Below are 21,674 nucleotides of genomic sequence, written 5' to 3' on the forward strand. Positions count from 1 at the left end.
GCGTTTTGGCAGCCGGATTGAAAGCAATCCGGCTGTCAAAACGCCCACTAGACACCAGGGATGTCTTTTGAAAAAAGGAAATTGGCATAAGGGAGCGACCCCTTGGGCAAGGGTCGCTCCCAGGGTGGGCATTTTTTTTTAAGGCCTTTTCTGCCCCCCCGGGGGCAGATCGGCCTACTATGGGCAGAAACCTCTAGGCACCAGGGATATTTTTTTTATTATTTTTTTGTTTTTGAGGTGGAGAGCGACCCCTTAGGCAAGGGTCGCTCCCCTAGGGGGCAAATTATATTTAGGCCATTTCTGCCCCCCTTGGGGGCAGATTGGCCTATTTTTATGAGGCCAATCTGCCCCCAAGGTGGATAGAAACCACTAGACACCAGGGAGTTTTTTTTTTTTTTTTTTTTCACGTAAGGGGAGCGACCCCTTAGGCAAGGGTCATTCCCCTGGGGGGCAAATTTATTTTAGGCCATTTCTGCCCCCCATGGGGGCAGATCAGCCTATTTTATTTAGGCCGATCTGCCCCCAAGGGGGGCAGAAACCACTAGGCACTGGGGATTTTTTTGTTGTTGTTATTTTACAGATGGGGAGCGTCCCCTTAGGCAAGGGTCGCTCCCCTGGAGGGGCAAATTGTATTTAGCCCATTTCTGCCCGCTTTGGGGGCAGATCGGCCGATTTTAGGTCAATCTGCTCCCAAGGGGGGCAGAAACCACTAGGCACCAGGGATCTTTTTTTTTGCGCCGTCACGCAAGGGGAGCGACCTTGTAGGCAAGGGTCGCTCCCCGGGTGGGGATAGGGGGGCAAATTTATTTTAGGCCATTTCTGCCCCCCCAGGGGGCAGATCGGCCTATTGTTATTAGGCCGATCTGCCCCCAGGGGGCAGAAACCTCTAGGCGCCAGGGCAAATTATTATTATTTTTTTTGTTTGTTAGTTCGTTTTTTTAGAGATGGGGAGCGACCCCTTAGGCAAGGGTCGCTCCCCTGGAGGGGCAAATTGTATTTAGGCCATTTCTGCCCGCTTTGGGGGCAGATCAGCCGATTGTTATTAGGCCGATCTGCCCCCAGGGGAGGCAGAAACCTCTAGGCACCAGGGCAATTTTTTTCTTCTTTTTTTTAGAATTTGCCCCTCCAGGGGAGCGACCCCTGTCTAAGGGGTCGCTCCCCTGGAGGGGCAAATTGTATTTAGACCATTTCTGCCCCCCTTCGGGGCAAATCGGCCGATTTTAGGTCAATCTGCTCCCAAGGGGGGCAGAAACCACTAGGCACCAGGGATCTTTTTTTTTGCGCCGTCACGCAAGGGGAGCGACCTTGTAGGCAAGGGTCGCTCCCCGGGGGGGGGGATAGGGGGGCAAATTTATTTTAGGCCATTTCTGCCCCCCCAGGGGGCAGATCGTCCTATTGTTATTAGGCCGATCTGCCCCCAGGGGGCAGAAACCTCTAGGCGCCAGGGCAAATTATTATTATTTTTTTTGTTTGTTAGTTTGTTTTTTTAGAGATGGGGAGTGACCCCTTAGGCAAGGGTCGCTCCCCTGGAGGGGCAAATTGTATTTAGGCCATTTCTGCCTGCTTTGGGGGCAGATCGGCCGATTGTTATTAGGCCGATCTGCACCCAGGGGAGGCAGAAACCTCTAGGCGCCAGGGCAATTTTTTTCTTATTTTTTTAGAATTTGCCCCTCCAGGGGAGCGACCCCTGTCTAAGGGGTCGCTCCCCTGGAGGGGCAAATTGTATTTAGACCATTTCTGCCCCCCTTCGGGGCAAATCGGCTGATTTTAGGCGAATCTGCCCCAAGGGGGGCAGAAACCACTAGGCACCAGGGATCCTTTTTTTTGCGCCGTCACGCAAGGGGAGCGACTCCGTAGGCCAGGGTCGCTCCCCGGGGGGGGGGGGAGGGGAAAATGTATTTTAGGCCATTTCTGCCCCCCCTGGGGCCGGCTGAGCTAGAGGCCAAAATCCACAGGTAGGCACTTTGCAAAAAACACCTCTGTTTTCTGTGAAAAAATGTGATGTGTCCACGTTGTGTTTTGGGCCCTTTCCTTTTGTGGGTGCTAGGCCCACCCACACAAGTGAGGTACCATTTTTAGCGGGAGAGTTGGGGGAGCGCTGGGTGGAAGGACAATTGTGGCTCCTCTCAGATTCCAGAACTTTCTGTCACCGAAATTAGAGGGAAAAGTGTTTTTTGGGCCAAATTTTGAGGTTTGCAAAGGATTCTGGGTAACAGAACCTGGTCAGAGCCCCACAAGTCACCCCATCTTGGATTCCCCTTGGTGTCTAGTTTTCAGAAATGTGCTGGTTTGCTAGGTTTCCCTAGGTGCCGGCTGAGCTAGAGGCCAAAATCCACAGGTAGGCACTGTTTTCTGTGAAAAAATGTGATGTGTCCATGTTGTGTTTTGTGCCATTTCCTTTCGTGGGCGCTAGGCCTACCCACACAAGTGAGGTACCATTTTTATCGGGAGACTTGGGGGAACGCTGGGTGGAAGGAAATTTGTGGCTCCTCTCAGATTCCAGAACTTTCTGTCACCGAAATGTGAGGAAAATGTGTTTTTTTAGCCAAATTTTGAGGTTTGCAAAGAATTCTGGGTAACAGAACCTGGTCAGAGCCCCACAAGTTACCCCATTTTGGATTCCCCTAGGTCTCTAGTTTTAAAAAATGCACAGGTTTGGTAGGTTTCCCTAGGTGCCGGCTGAGCTAGGGGCCAAAATATACAGGTAGGCACTTTGCAAAAAACACCTCTGTTTTCTGTAAAAAAAAAATGGGATGTGTCCACGTTGTGTTTTGAGCCACTTCCTTTCATGGGCGCTAGGCCTACCCGCACAAGTGAGGTACCATTTTTATCGGGAGACTTGCGGGAACGCTGTGTGGAAGGACATTTGTGGCTCCTCTCAGATTCCAGAACTTTCTGTCACCGAAATGTGAGGAAAATGTGTTTTTTAGCCACATTTTGAGGTTTGCAAAGGATTCTGGGTAACAGAACCTGGTCAGAGCCCCACAAGTCACCCCATCTTGGATTCCCCTAGGTCTCTAGTTATCAAAAATGCACAGGTTTGGTAGGTTTCCCTAGGTGCCGGCTGAGCTAGGGGCCAAAATCTACAGGTAGGCACTTTGCAAAAAAACACCTCTGTTTTCTGTAAAAAAAGGGATGTGTCCAAGTTGTGTTTTGGGCCATTTCCTTTCGTGGGCGCTAGGCCTACCCGCACAAGTGAGGTACCATTTTTATCGGGAGACTTGGGGGAACGCTGGGTCGAAGGAAATTTGTGGCTCCTCTCAGATTCCAGAACTTTCTGTCACAGAAATGTGAGGAAAATGTGTTTTTTTAGCCACATTTTGAGGTTTGCAAAGGATTCTAGGTAACAGAACCTGGTCCGAGCCCCGCAAGTCACCCCATCTTGGATTCCCCTAGGTCTCTAGTTTTCAAAAATGCACAGGTTTGGTAGGTTTCCCTAGGTGCTGGCTGAGCTAGGGGGCAAAATCTACTGGTAGGCACTTGGCAAAAAACACCTCTGTTTTGTGTCAAAAAATGGGATGTGTCCACGTTGTGTTTTGGGACATTTCCTGTCGTCTACCCACACAAGTGAGGTATCATTTTTATTGGGAGACTTGGGGGAACATAGAATAGCAAAACAAGTGTTATTGCCCCTTGTCTTTCTCTACATTTTTTCCTTCCAAATATAAGAGAGTGTGTAAAAAAGACGTCTATTTGAGAAATGCCCTGTAATTCACATGCTAGTATGGGCACCCCGGATTTCAGAGATGTGCAAATAACCACTGCTCCTCAACACCTTATCTTGTGCCCATCTTGGAAATACAAAGGTTTTCTTGATAGCTATTTTTTACTCTTTATATTTCAGCAAATTAATTGCTGTATACCCGGTATAGAATGAAAACCCACTGTAGGGTGCAGGTCATTTATTGGCTCTGGGTACCTAGAATTCTTGATGAACCTACAAGCCCTATATATCCCCGCAACCAGAAGAGTCCAGCAGACGTAACGGTATATTGCTTTCAAAAATCTTACATTGCAGGAAAAAGTTACAGAGTAAATCGTAGAGAAAAATTTCAGATTTTTTCACCTCAATTTCAATATATATATTTTTTATGTGTTATTTTCTGTAGGAAACCCTTGTAGGATCTTCACAAATTACCCCTTGCTGAATTCAGAATTTTGTCTACTTTTCAGAAATGTTGCGGTGTCTGGGATCCAGCATTGGTTTCATACCCATTTCTGTCACTGACTGGAAGGAGGCTAAAAGCACATAAAATCGTAAAAATGGTGTATGTCCCAGTAAAATGCCAAAATTGTGTTGAAAAATTGGGTTTTCTGATTCAAGTCTGCCTGTTCCTGAAAGCTGGGAAGCTGGTGATTTTAGCACCGCAAACCCTTTGTTGATGCCATTTTCAGGGGGAAAAAACACAAGCCTTCTTCTGCAGCCCCTTTTTCCCATTTAAAAAAAAAAAATGAAAATGTCACTGTATTTTGGCTAATTTCTTGGCATCCTTCTGGGGAACCCACAAAATCTGGGTACCTATAGAATCCCTAGGATGTTGGAAAAAAAGGACGCAAATTTGGCGTGAGTAGCTTATATGAACAAAAAGGTATGAGGGCCTAAGCGCGAACTGCCCCAAATAGCCAAAAAAAGGCTCGGCACAGGAGGGGGAAAAGGCCTGGCAGCGAAGGGGTTAATTTAGTGATTTTTGTGATTCACCTCGACAAAGATTGGGGTTTTTGCCTGAGTGGGGCTTCAACCCCCCACCCCCAACCAATAAACCAATTTCTTACAGGATGCAATATAATATCTAGGCCTTATCTTTCGTTCTAGTGGAATTTCAAATGATCGTAAGACGATTACCATGACCCTTACTCCAACAATTATAATGGAGACTGTGTTTCTTTGATTTGTAAGGCTTTATTTGTAGTCTATTGATGTTTTGCCTAACATGCTACCAAAATAACTAGGATCCTTAAGAAAGAAAACTTAGAGTGGGTTTTCTTACTGAGTAAGCTTTCCAAAATCAGAAGTGTTCCTTTATTCAAGCATCCACTCTTCATCATTCCGATCCTTCTAAATGATTTGTTGAGGCAGATGCCATTGAAAGTGGTATTGAGTTGTTGTAGAACCATCCAATCTGTCATCTTTCCTTCTCTTTAACTTCTTAGTAATCAAATTACTTGGTTCTTGATGGTGAATTCTGGCACTAAAACACCTTCGAAGAATTGATACACCTTTTTATTGGTATCTGAGAATCTGAGAATCTTTTGAAATAAGAATGTTCGTTTTGAATATTTATTTCCACATCTGTACCACCTAAACCTTGACATACTACGTCTGCACACTGTGTTGATCTCCCTCATTACAATGGTTAGTGGGGGTCATTATAGTTACTGTTGTTACTTTTTCCATGATGGCTCATTTTTCTGCCTTTCATCTGCTGAAACGATGACCCAGACCTTTATCAGTGACATTTTCTGTTTACATGGCCTTTCTCCCACAATAATTTCTAATCAGGAATCTCAATATATTTCTTGTTTTTGGAAGGCTCATTATTTGGGTATTGGCAATCAGAGACCAAAAGAGTTAATTTGTGTCTTGGACTGCTGTTAGTGCATTGCCATGCAGAGTAACTGTTACAAAATGTGGCCTCTGGCTGAATTCCAATACAGCATTGCTCCACATAGTGCCACTAGGATGTCAGCTTTTTTTGCCTCCAATAAATTCATCTTCATTCTTTCTGTGGTTCACCTTGTATAGACCAGGTGATTCCAGCAGCTGATTCATTTGCTGATCTGCATGAGAATCTGCATAAGAGAAAATATGTCATGACCATGACTGGCTATCGCCTCCAAGGTTCTTTTCTGATCCTTTTTGCTAGGCGACTAATGTTTGATTATCTCCCAATTTTCTTCCAGTTCGATCTTTATCATTTAAGCTAAGACCTCTCTTTTGTGGCTTTGATATCCCCGAACAAATTAATCCATTACTTACCACATTAAAATAGTTATCCACCATTTGGAGGATCCATCCAGTTTTTCATGTTTTTCAGCTTAGCCATATGCTAATGATCCTTTACAAAAGGAGGCTCAGGCTTCTTGACCTGTCAAGGTACACAGCCATCCTGAAAATGAAGTCCAAGAAATCTGTGACGCTAAGTTATTTCGAGGTCACTTGCAGTTCTTGACTGATTGGAAAGGTAATCTCCCTATTGAGCGCCCTTAAGTGGCTTTTGTCCATGCCCCTTCCTTAATTGTAGAATCCTATTGAGCCTCTCTGTTTCTTCTCGCATGGCTTGCTGAAGTGGTAATCTTGTTTAATCAGACCCTCACCTTCATCATGTTCTCCCAGAGTTTGGGGAGGAGGATTTCTTTACTTACCTCATTCTCTGACACCATTCCTATTACTTCTAAGGATAACTGGCCATGCAGGTGATGAGTGATCACACCCTTTCCACTCTCTCTTGTTTCTCGTTCTTCCAAAACGGCAAGTGAAATATTTTGTTCTGTCTTCCACCTGTTTTACATCAGATTTTAGCCTAATCCATCATGGTGGCATCATTTTGTGTATTTTACTTACTTGTTCTTTGTCTTACTCACTTCCTGTTTCTCGTGTTATAAAGAGTTGGGACCATCAGTACCATGTGTCGCAAGCATTCTGGTTACTGAGGGGTGGTTCTCCCGTCCTGGTTATTTGCTCCTGGTTGCCTGTGTAACCTTGCTCCATTTCCTGGAATCCTGCTCCATCGCTTGCAATTCTGCTCTGCTTCATCTTCTGGAATCCTTTTCCAGCTGGATCTGGTTATATCATCTGAACTGTGTTTTGTCCGTATAAGGTTCCGTTACAATTCATACCTTGGATAACCTGCCTGCCTGGTAATTGTTTATGCTACTAGGCATTTTCCCCAAATCAGTGACTCTTCAAAGAGACTCCTACTGCTTCCACATAATATTCCTAAGTTTTAAGCAACACAGTGTCTACAGGAAAGGGTCCCTCTTACTTGTGGTAGTTTCGATGAGAGAAGAAGGTGTGACTGTTGCGTCGAACTATTAACACCCTGTCTAAGAAGTAATGTACCCTGCAAAATGTTCCCTGTGAACTCCCAGACCAATTCCTTTGCAAGACCACTGACATATGTTTCTACCTGTGAGTTGGAAAGATGCCCAAAGTGGCTGTGAGTAGCAAACATCCAATCATACTATTAGACTGTGCACGTCACAGCTATGAACGATTGACTGTTCTGGCATTAACATGGCCTGGCTATCAGATCGGAATGTGTGTTGTTTGATGAATTTAATCTGCTTTATGTACTGTATGATGGCCAGGTGCAGTTGGGGTTTCCTCCTTTACTAAGGTGGTGCCTGGCTGTAAGTGCAAGGATCTGGAGCAGATCGAATCAAATGGTAGGTTGACCCGAGACACACCCCTATGGATTGGGCATGGTTGGGTCAGGTATTGTATTTCTGCACAGAGAACCTAATTATCATTTTCAAATTGGGAGTAGCCTGGAGAGGGGGCCAGTAGATCGTTCGCAGACCTAGGTGCAGAATTTGACCTTGACAAGTCCCAAATCTCTACATGCCTACAACTGAGACATGCTTGGTCCACATCAGACAGCTTTGCAGGCCCTCCATGAATGAAGTCTACTTAAGGTGAAGCTCACCATGCAAACAAGAGGGGCAGGTGTTGTCCTGGGTATATAAGACTCTCATTTATTTGCTCCAGATATTGTTTCTGACTTATGCAAGTGTTTGGAGGGTGAGCTGGGGGGCTTGGTGGAACCAGACGAGTGGAAGGAGGCCATGATTGTCTTGATGGAGGTATTGGTTTCAACTAGTCTCCTCCAGATCCCATTTATATACCTCTGAAACAGATTATTCCATGCTGTAGTGACTGCGTTAGATACAGATGGGTCAGTTGACAGACTGTCTTCATTGCCAGGGAATAGTCTATTAAAAAACTGGAGAGACGGAGCAAGTTTGATGTTTGGAAAAGCATTCCACATTCTGGATGCATGCCCTGAGAAAGCTCTCCATAAGAAACTCTTCTTTTTTATGAGGAGTAGTGTAGGCACTCATCATTTCTTGCTTTTTAGAAGCCTGGATCAAACTGATAACAACTATCTCTGTGAATTGTTTAAGGGTGCTTAAGTGAAGTGCTTTATATGTTAAGTAAGCTGTTTTGGATAAGAATCTGGCCTCTATGGACAGCTGTTTTAAGAGGTGGGAGGGGTGTTGTGCTCCGGTTTTTGTATTCCTCAGGAAATATGCTGCTGCATGGAGGACAGCTTCAGAAAAGCGAGAAGGGTCTTTGGGAGAACAGTAAGTAGGCCTTTCAGGATATGATTAATGATTTTATATACCATCTTGGGGCATCTTGGCGCTGAATAATATTTCATTGTTAGCCAACTTAATGGTACTAATTTTTTTACTTTGGAAGAAAGAGTGGATCCACCAGGATTTGAAACCATGACCATAAAATCAATCACAGATTGTCGCCTTGCTCTCTTTAAACTGTTTAAACATGACTCAACTGCTCTTTTCAGCTCTTGTTGAGAGAGAGTTTGAGGTTTTTGATTCTTCCTTGATGGGATATTTCTGGTTTTGCTATGTCTTGTATGCGGTATTCAAAGTGGAGGTTCTTGCTAGTTAGGAATTCCATGGATTTTGCTTAGCTGTTTCGTGCACATCAGCATCGTTTAAAGCCTCTATACATCTATGTGCCGCATGTTGTTTCTGACTGGAGGAGAAATTCTTTCAGGAGTTAAATTTAAGGTGTATGTCTCATCTGTTGTTAGAAGTTGTGATGTTACATTTATAACAAAGTTATGTGGATGAATTAAAAACAAATGTCACCAGTCACACAGCAGGAACAATTATTACCTTCCATATATGTCCCTTGTTAACACAATACCTCAGATGAATATATAGCCATATTCCACATGTATATTTAGCTTTTTACTTAATTCAAATTACCTTTGTTTTCTTTTTCAGGAATACCTAAGAAGGTCGAAAATGGAAAGAATATCCAGTTTTACAGAAATCAAAGGTAAGTCTTAAACTGTGAGTGAGCGATAGGCAAATACTTTATTTTACACCATTCAATAGTGAATTAAACGATACTGCATGGGAAAATGTTCCCCTTTTATCACGAAATGGGACATAAGAAGCCAAGAAGGAACAATCTACCTCCTCTGAGAGAAACAGGGAATGCAGGCGAAGAGAGAAGGTCATAGCTCAGGAAGGATTTAAACATCTTCCAATGAGTCCCAATCACCCAGTTTCTCTCTATGGAGCACCCCCCGGCTCAATCCCAGCACCCAGCTTCTCTTTGTGAATACTATTTGTTACTTGCAGTTGGATCTTTCATATAGTACACAGCATCCACATGCTAAGCGTGTGAGACAGCTCACCAGACAGTATTTGTACAATACATCAAATTGTTATAAATTATAACGAAGACGACAAGAAGCTATAAACTTCCCTCTCATCCCCGCAGCCCTCCACTGGAACTATTGTATGGGTTTTATCATGTTTCGGTTGAATCTTGTCAGTTCTTCCCAGGCACCCAAGTACTGTATTTGTTTAGAAGTCTTTTTTGTGGTTTCATATGAACACAAAATAAGAACATGGGCTATATTACTTTAGGATTTCCGAGGGCATCATGGGCCTTGGGCATCAACTCCTCGGTTCTCAAACACCAGTCCATATTGGTCGGGAGAGTCTGCAACCATGTCCCACGTCCCTTCCGTACTCTTCCAACAGCCTATCAAGGTTTTTCCTAAAAAACAGCATGTTGTCAGTAGTAATGTAAACCTCTAGGTATGGGAAACCAATGTGTTCCCATTGTATGGGGCAGGACCACTCGACCGTGGGCATCCTGTCAATCAGTGCAAATGCCACAGATTTTTTCCAGTTGATACGGATCCCCTCATAGGTGGCAAATATTTCTATATCAGCTTTTAACATATAGACATAACATTGTATCACAGCTGTGCCGCTAACAGAGTGTGGTTTTGATTATATATACAATGCACTGACGGGGGGACACTCCTGCCACGACCATCTTGGGACAAATGCTGTGTTCGACTTGCAGATCTGCTGGCACTAATCTTCCAGTTGCAGAGAAGGATTGCCACTAATCTTCCAGTTGCAGAGAAGGATTGGCACTAATCTTCCAGTTGCAGAGAAGGATTGCCACTAATCTTCCAGTTGCAGAGAAGGATTGCCACTAATCTTCCAGTTGCAGAGGGATTGCCACTAATCTTCCAGTTGCAGAGAAGGATTGCCACTAATCTTCCAGTTGCAGAGAAGGATTGCCATCTATATTACTGGCCTATTCCCTGGTTCAGTTTTCCAGGTATGGGGACTAAGGCTATCCTCTTAGATCGGGTGTAGGCAGAGAGTACACCCACTGTACTCTCAGTATAGGGTTAGTGACAGGTAGGAATATAAAGAAATTATTTGCCATGGTTGGATTGTTTATTCTCTTCATCATGTTCACAATGCTGATAACATTGCTTTGTTTCATCTGCCTTATTAGCACAGCTCACTCTATGCAAGACTACGATTGTTTCAATAAATGTTTTACAAACGTATCTTGTATCTTTCTTATGTTTCGCCTGGGCATGCATGCGTAAGCCTTTGAGAGGATAAGATCTGTTTCCACGAGTCCTTTGGGGATGAGAGTATCATGTTCAGGTTGGCATAATTACCTTCCACCCCAGTAAAGTTAGGGGTTTGGGAGGGACACTGTAAGCTAGCAATGAATTGGGCCGACAGCTTCTAAAGGTGTGGACAGGCTCAGTCCTCACATTCTGAAGTTCTGTCATCCTAATACGCAGTCCTATTATTTTAGTAGGGACAGTATAACACAGTCACGTGGCACCCATCAGTTGCTTCCTACACTCTAGAGACGTGAAAGGGAATGGACCTATGGACCAAACTACCCGCGCCCATGGAGCTCTGAAAGAACCAGCATAAGCCAACAGTCGATATCAACCTCAAATGAGAAAACCCCATTTGTTGCCCACCGCGTAGTTTTCCTGCAGCCAGATAATGTCTAGTTAAGAATGTCAACACTATCCCCCATTTGCAGTGAGAAAAATCATCACTCTGGAGTCCCCTCCGGCGCTTCTGCACCTTGTGCGCCAAGCCTCCGCTGTAAAGTGGGCACCCATGCGTCTCAGGTGTCTCCCGTGAGGAGGAGGAGGGGCGGCAGGCTTACCTAGTCCACATTGTTTTCCCCCCATGTTTCCAGGAATCAGCCTTCCACCTACGCATTCAAATGTGAGTCAGCTGTTGGCTTTCCATAGACGTCTGTCAGCGGGGGCCACTGTCAATCTAATCTTCAGGTTCCCAAGGTGCCATTGGAACCCTTGGCTGGTGATCAGCTGCAGGCCATCTGTCTTGGGCCCATAGGCCCCCACCATCTTGCCATCACGCTGCCAGACCCAATACCAGTTTTCTTGGGCTCAGGCCACCAGCACTCTCCAGTCTTCTGTGGCAGGAGCCCCCAGATGTGGGCAATCTCTGCCCATCCTCTGGACTGCTGGACCACCCTGGGATCTGCAAGATGAATACCTCTGCAGGCACCAGAGGTCGGATTTACACATACAGCTCCATGCGTGCATGGCATGGCCCTCCTTGGTACTGTATTGTAAGGATTTGCAACACTACTCCTAGGGACTTGTATTTTAATCAAAAAAGTTTCAGCTCTTGTAATCTTGATATGTAACCTCCCTGCAGTATTTCCCCATATATTCCAATACTGGATGCCACACTGCTTCAGAGTTGTCTGTGTCTTTGACTACGTGATTTGAGAGTATCCCCAATGCCGCTAACTCCCATAGTTTAGCTTGCCAAGTATACACGGTGGGTAGCACTGTTAGTTTCCATACCTATCTGTCACCATTTTGACATATAAAAGCAGTGAACAATCGGCTTCTATTCTCTACCTGCCAGTATGTCCCAGGTTCCAGGTCTGATTGCCACTGTCATTATTGATGGATTATCTAGTTTTGGAAAATCCATAATCTATGTTATGGCTGCTAGAATTTCTTTCCAGTATAATGTGCATTTTGTTCTCGTTCTGTTCGAGACATCGGCATTGGAGACCGGGGCATTGAAAACTGAGTACACCAACAATAGCCCACTAGCTTGGTGCTGACTTATAGGTTTTGATCGGTAAGCCCAAGTCTTGATTGTGGTACCGCTATATTCAACTACCGTGCCCCAGTCAGAATCTTTGCTGAGGTGGGGACTTGACTGATTAACAGGAAGTGCTTACTCTCTGCAAGGACAAAGAAGCAACTGAGATGGAAGGTTTTAGCATACGCAAAGGAGTAACTAGAAGCTTGGAAGGAGAAGGACCGGACAGAAGCTAAGGACTAGAGCAGGTTGGAATGCTGGGTACTGCCTTCAAAGACAAAACTAGAAAAACAAGGCACATACTGTACAAAAAACAATATGAAGGCAATAAGAAAGCACAAAACAGAACTGCAGTATTCCTGTATGCTCGATGACAGAAAAAGATCTACAAGATCTAACCATAAGGCAAGGAGCAGTTAATCTCGCAATCTTGAAAGACACTCAGCAGTTCTTATGGAAGAAGAGCACTGAGTGGATCTGTGCAAGAGGCACCAAGCCTCAGAACTCACTGATACCCTCAGTAAAAATAGCTAAGATTTCAGCATAAATACAAGAGCAGACAGGGGAATGGAGTAAGTGAAAGTGAATTCAGAAAGAGGGCTCAGGGAACACCATGACTGGATTCTAAAAAAGCAAGGACGGGACTAGACTGGAATTACGCAGACAGGGAACACTGAGAAACAGGACAAGGATTCTGCACACAAACAAGGAACAGGCCTGGACGTATGCAGACTGAACTAAGAATATTGCAGCACTAGACAAGGAATCTACATGCAAACAAGGGATGGACTGGAAGTATTCAGGTGTATCTAGTTACACTGTACAACAGGGACAGAGAGGCTGCAGCCACCAGGAACAGGAACAGAGAAGCTAAAGCAGCAGAACAGGTAATAAGGAAAGCCAAAGGTTACAGAAACTCAGAGGAAGCCTGAAAGCAAAACATCATCAGATTTCTAATGCCTCAGCAGTAAAGACGGTTCACTGGGTATAAATAGTTGGGGCCTTAAGGAAGGGGCACAGTTGTAAGGGGAGAGCCAAGTGTGAAAAAAATTATCAGGGAGCCACTAATGTGGGGAACGCTGCACTGGGACTCAGAATGAATGACTGGGAAAGCCAGCAGACACAAGAAGTGAAACAGAGAAATAAGGAAAGGAGTACAAAACAGAGCTGAGGGCAAGAAAAGTCCAGAAAGTTTGTTTGAATGAGTCACTACATCCAAAAGAAACAGGACCCCGGACACCAAACAGAGCTCCACCTTCAGGATTTGATTTAGGTAAGGTTTGGAGACAAAGGGCACAGGATGAGGCATAATACATCAGGATAGTGATGTGGATACTAGGATTGCAGTGTGATGTGAAGCAAGTTGTACAGAGTGATAACGAGTGTTCTGACATGAATTGATTCAAAGGCAGGACCCTACAGAGTCTTTGTGAGCTCCACCTAATTGCAAGATGGAAAGTTTATGACAAACACCTACTCATTGCAGCTGGCACAGGGACTCTCCAGACAGACACCTACCAGCAAGGCCTGTGGTACCGCTCCCGACCCAAAAAGAGTCCAGCCTGAAAGTGAACTTCTGTCCTCTATTACTCTCTGTGCCTTCCTCGTCCATCCCCAGACTGTACTCTAACAAAGTACATCCAGACTGCTCATTTGTACAGTAGTTAAGAGACGGGAGGGCTTTCAACAGGTTTGTGCACCAGGAACCTGCAGACTGAGCATTGTTATTAAATTGTCCCTTCCTCCTGTGATATGCCCTTCTTCATCTTAAACTACAGAGGCGGTGGCGTCTGGAAGATGCTCTGTCATGGAAACTCCCAGTATCCAGGGCCACTAATAACGTTTATTTGTAGGCCTATTTGGCCTTTTGTGTTGGCTAGACCAACTGTCCTTGTTTAAACCATCTGTTGTAATGCGGTTCATTAGGTATTGACACACATGTTCCCACCCAAACTGTTTGTGATACCACAGTAGGACATTAACTTGGTCTTGGTGCTCTCCGTGTACTCCCTTTGAGTCAATTCACAGCTGCTCTGCCTTCTTCATCATGATCACTTCAGCTTGTTGTATGAGTGAACTCCAGGCTTTATCTGTACAACTGCACCACACCACCTTTTCTCCAGACAAACTGGTCCTGAGAACTTGGGCAGCCTTTTTGCTGAAAGTCGAGATTCCTTTTTGTGTTGGGCAAACCATCACTCTCCCAGCATTCTTTGCTCCGCCTTACCCAGGAAAGAGGTCCCATTGATTGTCCCCAAAAGAGCTTTAAACTTCATTGATTGTACCAAGGAACATTGGGGGGTTGATCATCTTTTCTTGCACTCTCTCTGGCACGAAGAATGCAAAGTCTGTAGAGTAAAGACTCTATCGAGGTGGATGGTCCTCTGCATTAAGATATGCTATACATTGGCCAAAAAGCAGCATCCGGAAGGTCTTATAGCCCATTTACTCAGTGTTTATGCTGCCACCACTTCATTTTCTTGCAGAGTGCCTGTCCTTGCCAGGCTGTGATATGGCGATCAGTGCATGCGTTGCCATAGAGCACTACTGCCTTGACAACCAATTCAGTCTTCAGATTTTCTGGTTTCAGCCTACTCAACAGACCTTCCAGCTTCAGAAGGTACCACTTTGGTATCTAGTCCAAAAGTGAAAAAATCTGTAGGTAGAAGTATCCATCAGAAGAACAAGTTACTTATCTTCGGAAAAGATCTTTCTGGTGGATGCTTTGTTTAACTGCAGAGTCTTCACTGCCCTCCTACGTCCTGGTTCTATGGAGTGGATTCTTTTTAACAACTGAAATGGTCTCAACTTAGAGATCTACACACTGGTGCCGACAGTTGTTTTGTGATGCACATCTGAAGGCCTGAAATTGGCAAGCAAGAAACCAACGTCAGGTTGCAGGGGTAGTGCTTATATGCATCTCCGCTTTGTTACTTCTGTAGGAAGAACAAAGCCTTTGTGGAGTTGCACAGAAGCACTGCTATGAAACGTTTATGGATCCAATCTGGCTCCTAGGAAATATTCTAAATGTGAGGAATCTGCAGTTAGATAGACTAGCCACCAGGAAGAGCATTACCAAAGGTAAGTAATTGGTGATTCTGGCTTATAGGTTTTACTCACCCCGGGTTTTAAGACATTTCCGGCTAGAACCAGTATTTAAGGAAGTAATACGTTTCACTAGTTGTTGTGGCGATCTGTTTCATACTACTATGGAACGGTTATTCTGTCCCCAAAGTTGGTTGCTTTTTTTCCTTTGAGCTCCCCTGCATCCCTAGGTTCCCTTTCTGTAACCTACTGTTGTCTGTATGTTGACTATGATACCTCTGGGATCGTGTCTCTCCTGCTTACTTCAGCTTCTGTCTGGTCTTGTTTATAGTTGTGTCCAGTAATCCCCTTCTGTTATATTAGTGTGTAGAAGGTCCCTCACAGCAACATCTGTCACTAAAACCTGCAAGCCTGAGTCTTTTTGTACTGCTGCTACCAAATGGTACCGCATATTCACCTGGACTCCTGCTTCATTCTGCTTGTTACAGGTAATCCTCAAACTCCCACCAGTGAGGACTTCAGTACCAATCCTGGCCCAATCCAGATGAGAGTGAACTCCAGTGCAGTATTTAATTTTCTCCGCTCCCTTCAATCCGCAGATCACTACCATGAGAGAGTAGTTCCGCATTGCTTGTTTGTGCTGTAGTTCAGAGAATGCAAGAGCTTTTAGTGGGTCTGCGTACCAGAATCCTGACAACTATATTGTTAGTTTTGGACAAGCCCATTAGGTTTGTATGGGTTCTCCATCCTCCACATCTCCAACTAGTCATAGAACTCCCAGGGTGTCTTGTGTGTATATTATTTGGAGGTCACGTGCCACCCCAATTCCTTGTGTAGCACAGATTTGTTGTGTGATATTGTATCTCTTGCAATCTCAGAAATCTCCTTGGTTGGCCAGGACTCATTAGTTATTCTAAGAGCATAGAATCTGGTGTAAGCCCATTTAATCTCAATTTCATAGTTTTTCATGGAAGGCAGGGTTGGAGACAATTGGAAAATGTTCTGCCCATAAATAAATAGTGGGTAGCACTTTCTTTATCATGACCAGACTAGGGATCTTAAAGGGAATTTAATAATGATCAGACTATGAAACACATAAACTGAGGCGAATATTACGTCCACGGTGTGGTCATGAAATCCCTTTCATAGGTCATTGGAGCATCCTTTGCTTATGGAGGTGCTTTTTGTTAGTAATAGGATTCACAAAATGGGCTCTGAAGTCCAGCATGTGGGCCTGAAGGCTGCGTGGTGAGACCCGAGGGAAGGTTGAAGAATCAAGGAGGTTGAAGTGATAGGGTGATTGCAGGGCTGGCTCACGGGAGGGAAAAGGAACTGGGTGGCGCATGGCGGGAGAGGGACTAAAAAAAATATATACATTTTTTTTAAACATACATTTTTTGGTGCACCACTCCGATCCACTCTGGTCCCCCACTGCAACCACAGGCTCCCTGCCTGTGCTGCATCCAATTCTAACGCTGCTTTCATGCTGCTAGCAGCATGAAAGCAGCATTAGGATTGGACGCAGCGTGCAACCAGGGGGGTCTGAGGCAGAGTAGCAGGCAGAGTGCCTGCTGTCTCCAACTCACCAACACAGTACTGGGTTGGAGAGAGCCCATTGTGCATGTGTGTTTGGCCGGCCTGACATACATGCGCTCTGAGGGGTAGTGCTGTGAACTCCTCCTTTGTGCTCGTCATAGCCACATGGCCCCGCCCCTTTTAAACTATAAAACAATAGTAAATGTAGTAAAAGTTTTACTGCTGCTGGTGGGGGGCAGAAGGGGAGGCAGCGCTCCTTCACAATAGCGCAGGAGCCGCCCCTGGGTGATTGCATGGCTGTTTCTTCAGTCCACCTGATTAGTTCAGAGCTTCAGTGGGTTGGCCTTGGTGTCCAGATTCTGAGTCTTGAAGTTCTGCTGCTACCTTGGCAGCAGGCATTGCAGTAGCAGGTGACTGACACATTCGGGGTATACTGAAATGACAAGCTACTGCTGCCACAGGGTAAAACTCTACCAAATGGATGTTTATTGCTGCTTTGTAATGTAAACATTGCCCTTGCTTGTAGATACTTCACATTGAAGACACACCTCTGTCCTTGGTTATTGCTACAGCTAGAGGAGCACTCACAGATATGCCTGGGTACTGCTGCAGGACAGCACATTCTTTCTGCTTTATCTTGTGACAGTGGCCCTCTGACATTGCCCACAATAATGCCCTCAGGGCAGCATGCCTGATATGGTTGGTGCCTCTAGCACACAAAGTGATATGCACTGCTGTGGTTAGGAACGTTGCCCCAGGGTGACAGATACTGCTATATTGCTGTTGTCTTCAACCATCAGGGCATCACACGCTGATATGGTTGGTTACAATGGCCTGGAGGCAAAAATAATGTAATTACTAAGGCTGCTGCCCCTATGGCTGTGCATAATGCTATGGCATTTTATTGGTTTAAGAGCAGATTTGTCTAGTCTTGCTTGAGTATGTTCCCAGGGCAGCAGACCTTGGTTGGTTACTGTTGCCCCTAGGGCAGCACACGCTTTTAGTATTTTTCATGCTACGCCCAAGGCAACGTACACTGTCATAGATGGTGACTGCTACACTCAGGCGATATGCAGTGCTATTGCTGGTGACTGCTGTCTCCTATGAGGGTATACATTGCCATGGCGGGTGACTGTGCCCTCAAGACACAAGGAACTGCTAATGTTGGTGACTTCTATGCCAAGGGTAGTGCAGAAATTAGTAGTGGATTCTGCTTTCAAGGCTTTGCTCACTGCTGTGATAGTTCACCGCTGCTCCGGGGGGGCATCAACCCCTATTGCTGAGATTAGATGCTCCTGGGTCAGCACAAACCACTATAGTTGATTGTTGCTGCCCACAAGGCACCATACGGAGCTATGGCTGTCTAAGGGTACCTCCAGACAGCATAGTTGCAGCGGCTAGTATCCTCTTCCCAAGGGTAGCACTCACAAGAATGGCTGCTAACTATTACCCCCCAGGCCAACATACACTGATATGGCTGGTGGCGTCTGTCTCCAGGACAGCACTCACAAGTATAGATCGCATTTGCTGTCTTGAAGACAGCATTTAGTGCTAGGGGTTTCAGTGTCAAAACCCAAGGCAGTACTCACGCTGCCCTTAGGTAAGCAAATACTGTCAATGCTGATGGATGCTGACCTGAAGGCTGGTGGTCTATTGCTACCTCAAGGGGAATTTTGGCTACTACTGCTGTGGCCTGCTACTGTGGTAGTACAGAGTGCTTTCAATAAGGGGAGAAGGGAGCACAGTGCCTGGTATACCAGCACTTAATTCGACTAGCTGCATTGTGGTAATTGCAGTACCTGATAACACTCACTTTAGTTGAAAGTCTTTGCAGTATTCACCATTGTTGTCGCAGCCAGTGCAGTGTATTTCTAGACACATTTCAGGATAATTATCCTTCTACATTAGAGAGTAACACTTAAAATTTGGAAGTGCTGGAAATACTGCTCACAGTCTTGTCATGTTACTTTCTCCAGTATTGGATCTTTCATAGATTCACATGCTTGAATCATCCCCGTCGTCGAGGTGGGAGCCTCACGGTAAACTTAAATATATAAAAAGCAGTAAGTCAGTAAAAGTAAAACCAGTAGGCCCTAGTAGGCCTCATAAGGTATTTTACAGTCTATCCACTTTGTTTTGTGAAAAGACCCAAACTTGAGTATCAACCAATCAGGATTCAGCCCCTCCCAAACACTCCCAACAGAGGCTGAATTCCCTCAGATTTTCTACCGCACGTCGTGTGAAGGGAGTCTCCCTGAGCTCTGCTCAGTTTTTTTTTCCTATTTTCTGACTGAAGATTGTTTTTTCTCTCAGGAAACTAGTTACAACTTTACTATGTCTGAAAAGGCAAAGAAGGGTCTGTTCAGAGACTGTGACAACTGTGGGAAGAAGAGACTGCATGTTGATGACCCCCACAAGAAGTGTATTTACTGCCTTCATCCAGACCATAAGGTGAGAGACTGCAAAATCTGTCGCACCTTTAGTCAAAAAACCCTCAAAGACCGAAAGGGTAGACTTCTCTTATGGCTGCAAAAACAGAAAGCCTTAAAGCATCCTTCATCAGACAGCGAAGAGTCACCACAAACTTCTCGCCCTCAGAAAAGAACAGGTGAGAGAGATAGAGGTGCGGATGAACCACCAAGAAAAATGCACAAAAAGACAAAACAAGTCTTAACTGAAGAGGCAGTTAAACATGGACCAAAAAAGGTTCATTCAGAACCTACTACGCCGTTACACCGGAAAAGCACCTCAAAGAAACCATCCCTGTCTCTGTCACCACAAAAAGAGCCAGAAAAACTCTTGTCGGTGAAAAAACAACCGTCGACGACCGCCCCGTCGACGACAGTGTCGACGGTAACAGCGACCACGGTATCGTCGACGTTCACAACACCATCCTCACCGATGATTATGACGTCGTCGCCGTTGTCATCGACGACGATTATTACTGCAAAAATCTTCAAAAGAGCTTCGTCGGCAACCACAGCGTCGACAGCGGAGGTCTCCTGGGTTCATAAATCATCCAGGGCACTCCCATCTACGCAAGATACGTCGGCGAAGCGACCGTCGACGGTAAAATACTCGTCGACGAAGGGACCGTCGACAAAGACGCAGTCATCTACGGAAGCGTCGACGAGAGACCCGTCGATGAGAGACCCGTCGACGAGAGACCCGTCGACGAGGGAACCGTCGACGAGGGAACCGTCGACGATGGAACCGACGATCACCACAGCATTAACAGTTTACAAACCTTGGGACATTTCACCAGATCATTCCTCATACCATCATGAGGACTCCACCAGATTCTTACCCCTTTCCCTTATTAATATAGGGGACAAGCCATCTGACATTTTGCCGATACATACATCACCAAGTAAAGTGCTGCCATACCCACCGCAACATCTTTTGGACGATGATGATGATGAGGATCAAGGAATGTTTGGGGCAGCTAGTAGCCCGTCCCAACTAAACGTCAAATGTCAAGAGTTTGATGAAGAAGAGGATCAACATTACCAGCATAGTTATGCTTCAACATCTTATCCACAGGCAAACCAACCATCGCCACTAGCTATGCCTAGCACATTAGTGACAGATTTACAACATATTTTGAAGGACTACTATAAAAGGTTCCCACCGTCAACTCAGTCCACGCCACCTAGACCTCAGAGTTACCAGCAAGCTCAAAATACTAATGTTTCCGAAAAGCCACAGGCTAGTAGACCTGTAAGTAGCCAAGCTCCGGAAGCTTACCTCTCGTCGGACGACGAAAGGGAAGAGGGCGAGCTAGCAGATTCAGCGGCTAGTGAATGGGACGATTATCTCGTTCCCACACCATCTCCACCTCCAGCAGCTCCAGTGGATTCTCCTCCAGAAGACATAGGAGGTTTCCATAATATCATAGAGAGAGCGGCGAAACGTTTTGGCCTGGCAATTGTTTCACATGAAACTGAGTGTTTTTTGTATGACTTTAAAGAGCCATCAAAGAGATCGGTAAGAGCCATACCGATTGTGGATTTCTTATGGCAGGAGGGTTTGAAGGCAATGAAAAACCCGGCAACAGTGCCTTCACAAATGCCAAGGCTAGAGAAAAAATACAAGGCCCCACATGATTCTCCGGCCTGTTTAGTCTCACAGCCGAAACCTGACTCGGTTATATCACAGGCGGCTCAACGACGATCCAAAAACCCCTCTACGCCTATTGCGTCTCCCCCAGACAAAGAGGGAAGGAGACTAGACAATATCGGTAAGAAATTCTCCTCGGTTGCTGCAGTAACGGTCAAGGCGGCCAATTCCCTCGCCATCCTGGGAAGGTACGATCGCCAGATGTGGGCAGACATGTCCGCTTTTGTAGATTCACTGCCAGAAGATCTCAAGGTGGAAGCAAAAAAGGTCTTGCAGGAGGGAGAAAGGGTCTCCGCAGAGATAATAGACAGTGCAATAGATATTTCACTCACTGGCTTTCGACAATTAGCTGGAGCAGCAGTCCTGCGCAGACAAGGGTGGCTTAAAGCTACTTCATTCAGACCAGAAGTCCAGACTCGTGTTCTCGACATGCCCTTCGATGGAGAGAGTTTATTTGGCAAACATGTCGACAACATGCTGCAGGCTATCAAGACGGATACCGATACAGCAAAATCCCTAGGTACCCTGCAGTATAAAAAACTACCTTTTCGTGGAGCAAGGGGTAGAGGTAATTACTCCTTTCGAGGTGGATACCAACAATACAGGTCACAATATCCATCTTCCTCCACAGGACCAGGACATCAGCACCATCAACAACAGCAGCATTATCGATTACCACCAGCCGCAGCTTACAAACATCCGGCTAGAGGAAGAGGAGCTGCCCGAGGAAGAGATACAGGCAGAAAGCAATGACCAGCGGATAATCTCAACACCTCCCCAATCAATATTGAAGGTCGGAGGTCGCATCAATTCTTATTTCCCCAAGTGGAAGGCTATAACAT

The 21,674-nt window shown here is 45.4% G+C and overlaps 1 protein-coding gene across 1 annotated transcript in view; it reads left to right on the forward strand.

Annotated features, from left to right (window-relative positions):
• The window catches only part of TEX11 (testis expressed 11), a 146,584-nt gene that overhangs the window by 72,673 nt on the left and 52,237 nt on the right, over positions 1–21,674 (forward strand). Inside the window, exon 2 of the mRNA XM_069206980.1 lies at positions 8,977–9,031. Within this exon, the coding sequence (XP_069063081.1) occupies positions 8,998–9,031 (34 nt within the window). The 5' untranslated portion in view covers positions 8,977–8,997. The remainder of the gene's footprint in view (positions 1–8,976; positions 9,032–21,674) is intronic.

This window comes from Pleurodeles waltl, chromosome 2_1, assembly GCF_031143425.1.
Source record: "Pleurodeles waltl isolate 20211129_DDA chromosome 2_1, aPleWal1.hap1.20221129, whole genome shotgun sequence".
In the NCBI taxonomy this organism is placed as follows: Eukaryota; Metazoa; Chordata; class Amphibia; order Caudata; family Salamandridae; genus Pleurodeles; species Pleurodeles waltl.